The sequence below is a fragment of the Etheostoma spectabile genome, chromosome 15 (genome assembly GCF_008692095.1).
Source record: "Etheostoma spectabile isolate EspeVRDwgs_2016 chromosome 15, UIUC_Espe_1.0, whole genome shotgun sequence".
NCBI lineage: Eukaryota > Metazoa > Chordata > Actinopteri > Perciformes > Percidae > Etheostoma > Etheostoma spectabile.
Genome location: NC_045747.1, coordinates 2,529,508 through 2,536,666, shown reverse-complemented (window position 1 = coordinate 2,536,666; position 7,159 = coordinate 2,529,508). Strand labels below are relative to the sequence as shown.

Sequence of the window (7,159 nt, the reverse complement as noted above, 5' to 3'; positions counted from 1 at the left end):
TGGATAAATGGACCTTTTTAATGAAGAAACGTTAGGGCAACAACTCCTGTGCTTCTTCTGTTTTTTTATAAAAACTTTAATATTTTTTAACAAGTTTTCAATTTACAAAACCACATACAGAATAGGGTACAAGTTTAAACTATAGAAAAACGCATAGGTCTACAAACTACACAAATTCACTAATACACATAATAAATTATTAGCGCCAACTTAAACGCTTCACATAACCTTGTGGTTTTGACCCTCCACACTTCTGTCCCTCTTCTGCACTCTGCTCCAATTTTGCTTGCGCGGCCACGGGCACGCACACTGGGGGCTCGGCCCTACGCAGCAGAAAGGCGGCGCGCTCGACTTAAAGCAGCGCGTTGTCCTGTTCTGTGTTGATGTGTCGCAGATTTGGGTAAAGTGAGGCAGGCAGGCAGGCAGCTGGAGTTTGGAGTCAGAGACTCCGCGCTCAAAGCAAGCGTTCACACCGGGACAGATGATTTCTCTCCCCTGTCCTCTGTAGCGTAACTATTTCTATTTCAGCACTTGGACAACACAACAGTGAGCCAGTTTACGACTTGTTTGGAGCGTGTGGAGCTGCGCGCGGAGATGGAGCTGTCATCAATAGGAGACCAAGTGTTCGCCGTTGAGTCAATAACAAAAAAGAGAGTGAGAAAGGTAAGAGGGACGACTAGAAATTTCACTTCACATAACTTACATAACTTGTTTGTCGTTGTATTTTTTTGTCCTATTGAACAGTGTGTTCCGTGTACTATCCGATGTCCTCATGCACAACAAAACTAGGCTAACGTTGTCCACTTTCCCTTTAACGCTACGCACAAGAAATGTCCAGAATGGTCTGTTCTTATACCTTCCTTATAAAGTTTAACATTGTTTCACAGCCTGAGTCGCCTCCTGTAACAGTATCCTGTCCAGCCGCTGAGATGCTGCAGCGTGGACGTGTTTTGAAGGAGCCTACGCAGCTGTAGTAAAAGATGGGAAAGGGGGTGTGTGGCTAGGCTATTCTGAAAACGGGTGTACGGACAGTGTGCGGGGAGCTGCGCAGTTGAATTAAGTTTCGCCAGCCAGCGGCTGAGCGCCGGTGTGAATCTGCTGTGTAATGTCAGTCACTGAATGCTGCGTAACGGGAAGCCATTCATTTTTTTTTTTTTTTTTACAGAGGATAAGATGTGCACTCGTAACAGATGAGAAACGAGCGGCACACTGTCGTTTTTGACGCAGCACGTGCACACACAGTGTGTTCTGTTAAAATAAATAAAAAGTGCAATGCGTATACACTTTCATGTATGCTAGGCTAATAGCTTGTTGTTGAAATGGTGAAACAAATGTATCCTACTACCGGTGTCCTCATAAATAAACAGTTTCCCTCCACATGGGCTACAGGAGGATCCGGGGAGCGATACAGTTATTTTCCTCTGGAATGACGGCGAACCTTCTAGCAGGCTAGCTGGTTGAACGTTGCGCAACATCACGTTGTTTACGCGTTCCCATGGCCCCACCTATCAGAGCCACCGGTGTAATGGTCAAGAGAGAGTCCGTGCATTGTTGAAACCAGCCGTGCGCGGTCACGTCACCGCGATGCGAGAGAAAAAAAAACCTGCTGTTTGGAGGCCGCCCAGCCCCGCTGTCATTGACGTCATTCCTCAGAAAAACAACATTTGAAAGGGAGAAAAAAATGTCCATGACCCTCCTTCCCTCTCTCTCCTCCTCTCCTCACTCCACACTTTAAAGGGACAGTCATCCTTTTTTTTCCTGCACTCAAAACCACAGGCCGCTGGGTGATCCACGGGAAGCAGATTAAAATACAGTTTGTGTAAGGTCTCCAACACGGCGTGCCATCTCTTCGTAAGTGTAACCCCCCCCCTCCCCCCCTCTGTCTCTCCTCAGGTAATGTGGAGTACCTCCTGAAATGGCAGGGATGGCCACCAAAGTGAGTAAGCCTTGAGTCATCATCCAATGAGCTCATCCTTTCAATATAAACTCAGTAACCTCTCAAAAACTCTAAATATGTTTCTTGATACCTGCGCACCATGTCCTGTGAAGACAAACAGATAGATAGATAGATAGATAGATAGATAGATAGATAGATAGATAGATTAATTTACTTATATGAATGTGTGTGTTGGCAGGTACAGTACTTGGGAACCAGAGGAGAATATTTTGGACCCGCGTCTGGTCCTGGCCTATGAAGAGAAGTGAGTAATCTTGAAGAGCTTATTGTTTTATTCTTGCAAAGCACCTTTTGTGTGTGTTTTCTTTTTTTTCTCTCGCTCACAATCTCTTTGTCACTTTGTCTCTGTCCTCTCTCTGTCCCCTGTTTCTCTCTCTCTCTCTCTCTCTCTCTCTCTCTCCCAGTCAGGAGAAGATCAGAGCTCTGGCCTATCGCAGGAAAGGTCTCAGACCCAGGAGGCTCGTCCTGCGGGTAGCGACACTTACCTTTCTTCTTGTCTCACAAGCCTTTGTTATACCTTTTCTCCACTAATGCTTACTGCTCAGTGAGGACTCTGTTTTTTTCACAGACAGTTTTCACGTTAACCCAGAAGATGATTGTTGGTAACACAACATCTCAGAATAAACTGTCAGATAGGTGCTCTTTAACTTTTTTTTTTTAAACAATTTTGAGTACCTTTTAAAACAAGAAGCATCCAAATTGAAGCAGCAGAGATTGCAATATCTTCACTTTTAGTCCCTAGTACAGTACATGTCAAGCTCATTTCCCATAATGCAACTATCACATGTTTTATTTGACCCTACCTACCTGGTAATAGCAACCTTCTTTTAAACCCCACATCATCTCCAGTTTGTAATGCAGGCTTTCTGTTAAAAATATTTAAGTGTGAAGACACTGCCCATGTTCACCATAATACAGAAACATGTCCCCCGGTGCAACTGTGTGGTTCATTGATGTGTTTTTAACCACGCTAGATATTTTTGGCATTTTAGGCCTTTAATGTATGTGCGCCTGCTCTACCAACTGAGCTCACCCAGCCACGTTTAGTTAGATATTTATTTATACTCTGATTTATGACCCACTTCCTACAAAACTAATGATAATCAGCTGCCCTCAGCTGTACTTTATGTATGTTTATGCATGTTAGCAAATGTTAGCATGCTAACAGGCTAAGCTAAAATAGTTTATCTGGTCAATGTCACTTGCTAAATATCATTATGTTAGAATGGTCACTATGAGCATGTTGGCATGCTGATGTTAGCATTTAGCTCAAAGGACAGTTGTAAGTACAGTCACACTGAGCTGCTAGCATGGGTGGAGCCTTTTTGGACAGTGGAGCTCTGTGGCACAGCAGACTAGGCTATGATCAGGCCTTGATATCAATAATTGTTGGTTTTTGTAATTTTTATGGGATTTGTTTACTACATTTTCCATACATTTTCTTTTTGTCACAAAGTTGTCCAGCAAATACATTTTGTTTGGCCAATGGAAAGTACCCAGATGACAGAATGGTACCAGGGAACATAATGTCGCTGTTGATTCAAAATGAATACAGTAATGATTCATGTGTTAACCTGTCACCTTTGCTCTGCCCCAGAACATCTTTGCCATGGACCTCCGCAGTGCCAATAAGGTCTCGGAGAAGCCCCCCCCTCGACTGCGTCTCTCCCTCACCCGCTCCATGAGTACAGATGTGGACCAGGGCGAGCAGAGCAGCCTGTACCGTGGCCTAGCCAGGAGGAAGAGCAAGCAGAGGGTGTCCAAACGGGGGCCCCCGGGACCCTCAAACAAAACCACCTTTCCACTGAAGAAGATGGAGGAGCCCATTGAAGAGGACTGGGGCGTCACCAGCGAAGAAGAGAAGCATGAGTCAGAAAGCATTACCGAAGAGAGAAGTAAAGACAGTTTATATGGTTCGTTTGTCAAGTTACAATTCCAGTAGATTGGTCATGACCGTTGACTTTTAAAAATGAACAAAATGTCTCTTTTTCTTTCCTTAGGTCAGTCAGAGTGCAGCTCCCCCCCCTTGCTTGAGCGACAGGACTTAGAGATGGACGTAGAGGAGAAGATGGACGCCGACCTGCCAGCGGTAGGCACAGAAACATGGATTGACAGACCGGGTGGAGGGACATCTGAAACGAGACAGAACCAAATGTTTGCGTGCAGCCAATCAAAAGACAGTGCCTCGGAGGCCATAACAGAAGATGTGGTTTCTGTGAGCGACAGGTCAGACTGGGACATAGGTGAGGAGAGCGTGGAGTCAGAAGGATTAGAGATTAGATTAGAGAGCAGTGTGTGTCAGAGCAGCAACACGACCTCGGTGATAGTGAGCGTTCAGGGGAGCAGCGAGGCCGCATGCGAGCGCTCCCCTACTGAGGCAAGGAAGGAGGAAGTGAGTGACGACAATCCGAGTGTTACCAAGACAGCACCACGCAGTCAGACTGCTCCCGTTGCAGCAGAACAACCCGGGAACGTGATTTCTACAGACGTGACTATCAACTCTCTGACGGTGACTATTAAAGAAGCGGTTGTGGCTGAAGGCTTCTTTAAAGGCTATTGAATAACGAGAAAGAGATGAAGAGAGATCAGAATAACCAGAATTAGACCAGCCACTCATTTTATACATGTAAAGGATGTGTATATTGGGTAATTCCATCCATCCATCTATTTTAACCTGGTTATCCTGGGCCAGGTCACGGGGCAGCATGCTATAAGCAAAATATTGCGGACCTCCCTCTGCCCAGCAACGTTTTCCAGCGCTTTCTGGGTAACCCTGTGGCGTTACCAGGCAAAATGAAATCTATAATTTCTCCAGCGTGTTCAGGGTCTATCCTGGGGCCTTGTATCAGTTGGACGGGCCTTGAAAACCTCTAATGGTGTGTTCACACCAAATTCAAAACAAACTTTTCAAGTAGCGTGATTGCAATTGTGAATGACAAAGTTCAGCAAAGACGCAAAGAGAAGCAAATTCGGGAAAATCTAAGAGCGTTGAGACACTCATGCATAGCGTAGCCCCAATCCTTCCAAACGCCATTCAGAAAACCGAGCTGACAAAGCATGAATTCAGACTTTTTATAAATTGGTATCGTGATGTAGTTATTTTGGCGTACTTTCACTTTATTGCAATTAACCCCAGCTAAATCTGTACCTTAAGTAGCGCTGGAAGCGGCAGTCATCCAGATGCACTTCCTGCACACCGAGCTGTGTGTGCCTCCGGATGATGTTATGAACCCAGACACGATTTGGTTTTCCAACGTATCTGGGACTTCCACAACGGGTACAGAGCGGCAGAAGCGGTCATTTGGCCATGCTTGATGAGGTAAAGAAACGTTGGTGCCAACAGCCCTACACCAGCAAGTCTCACGTGAGTAACGCAAATAAACACAAATAATCCTAATATGATTGCAGTCAAACTCACGCCATCAACGCAAGGTAAAAGTTCCCTTCGCAGTTGGTACAGAACATAACGGGAGGCACACAGGAGGCATCCTAATCACATGACTAAACCAACTCAACTCTTTAGAAGTAGCAGCTCCAAGTTACCTCTGGATGTCTGGGCAGCTCCCCCTATCATAAAGCTGAGCCCAGCCACCCTACAGAGGAAACTCATTTTGCCTGCTTGTATCTGAGATGTAATTTTTTCAGTCACTATCCAAAGCTCATGACCAGGGCCAAGGGGAGTCTGCAGACCCAGAACTCTGCAGATTTCCTGCAGATTTGAAACAATTACAAAAAAATATATAAAATAAAACTCTGAATGTTAACACATGTCCACCTCAAGCATAAAGACAGTCCGTTAAATTCTGCAGATTTTCATTCTGGATCACCGATAAAAACTGTTAAAACATCGGCAGATTCCGTTTGGGTCTGCTCGTGACCATAGGTGAGGGTCCAAACGTAGACGGACTGGTAACGCTCGCACCATCGCTGACGCCGCATCAAACCACCTGTCCATCTGTTACTCCATTTTACCTTCACTCGTGAACCAGACCCCGAGATACTTGAAGTTTTTTGCTTGGGGCAGTAACTCACTCCCAACCCAAAGGGAGCAATCGATTGTTCGGGAGAGAACCATGGCCTCAGACATTTACCGACTCATCCCAACTGCTTCACACGCCCTGCAAACCGCCCCAGCGCATGCTCGAGGTCATGGTCTGATGAAGGCAACGGAATCACATCATCTGCAAAAGGATATGAATAAGTCTTCCCCCCCAAGTGTTCAAACTCTGCCTCCTCCACAGAGGATGTGTTAGTCGGGTTCAGGAGTTCCTCAAAGTGCTCTTTTCACTACTCAACAATATCTCCAGTCCGGGTCCGCACTTCTCCTCCCCTGCTGAACACAGCCTTAGCCAAACTCTGCTTTTCCTTCCTGAGTTGTTTAAAGGTTTTCTAGAACTTCCTTGAGGACAAGCAAAAGTCTTTCTCCATAGCCTTCCCGTCTTAGCCCATCTGGCCAACCGGCTGCTGCAGGAGACCCCAGGGCCGACCAAGCCGAAAGGCCTCCTTCTTTGGCTCAAAGGGTCATTAGGTTGCTGACCACAACTCCTAGTATCCGCTGCCACAATGGATGTTTTGAACATGGCCCACTCAAATTCCCCTGTCTTCAACATCCCCGGGATGCACAAAAAAAACTTCTTCTGGTGGCAGGAGTTAAAGTCCTGGTGGACAGGAGCCTCAGCCAGACATTCTCAGTTCATCCTCACTACACGTTTGGCCCAGCCCGTCTCCAGGAGTTTGGGTCCAGAACCAGTGCAAATATATCTCGCTGGTATCGCTACATCTCCTACACCAGCTCTGGATCCTTCCTAGCCAGAGAGGGGACGTTTCACGGTCCCTATAGATCCAATCTGCAATGCCAGGGGTCAGAACGCCGAGGTTCCCACCTTTGCCTGCCGCTCGGCTCACAATGCAGCCAACCCCGATGCCTAGCCCTGCGAGTGGTGGGACCACAGGGTGGCAGCTCCACGTTGTTCTTGATGATGTGCCTGGCCGAGCCCCACAGGTCAAGACCCTATAGGTAATTCCACGTGTTTACAAAGTTACACTCATTTCCTACTGAGTTCAAGAAGACATTGTTGCCTTTGGATAATTAATGAGTGGTAATTTTATCATTGTGGCCCATGTACTAGGCGTGATAGGAAGCCTGCGGCCCCAAAAAATGTCCTCGACTCATCCATTGTAATCCAGAGGACTAAATGGATC

The 7,159-nt window shown here is 46.3% G+C and overlaps 1 protein-coding gene across 2 annotated transcripts; it reads left to right on the top strand.

Annotated features, from left to right (window-relative positions):
• Positions 1-486: 486 nt before the first annotated feature.
• cbx7a (chromobox homolog 7a) lies at positions 487-5,802 on the top strand. Of its 2 annotated transcripts, none has more exons than XM_032537718.1 (6): positions 487-663; positions 1,893-1,936; positions 2,136-2,201; positions 2,362-2,428; positions 3,555-3,852; positions 3,958-5,802. In XM_032537718.1, exons 1-6 carry the CDS (start codon positions 595-597, stop codon positions 4,515-4,517), a joined length of 1,104 nt encoding a protein of 367 aa, XP_032393609.1. In that variant the 5' UTR covers positions 487-594; the 3' UTR covers positions 4,518-5,802. The 2 variants fall into 2 exon arrangements, with proteins under 2 accessions (XP_032393609.1, XP_032393608.1); XM_032537717.1 differs by having other exon boundaries at positions 490-664; positions 1,894-1,936; positions 3,555-3,870.
• The last annotated feature ends 1,357 nt before the right edge of the window (positions 5,803-7,159 follow it).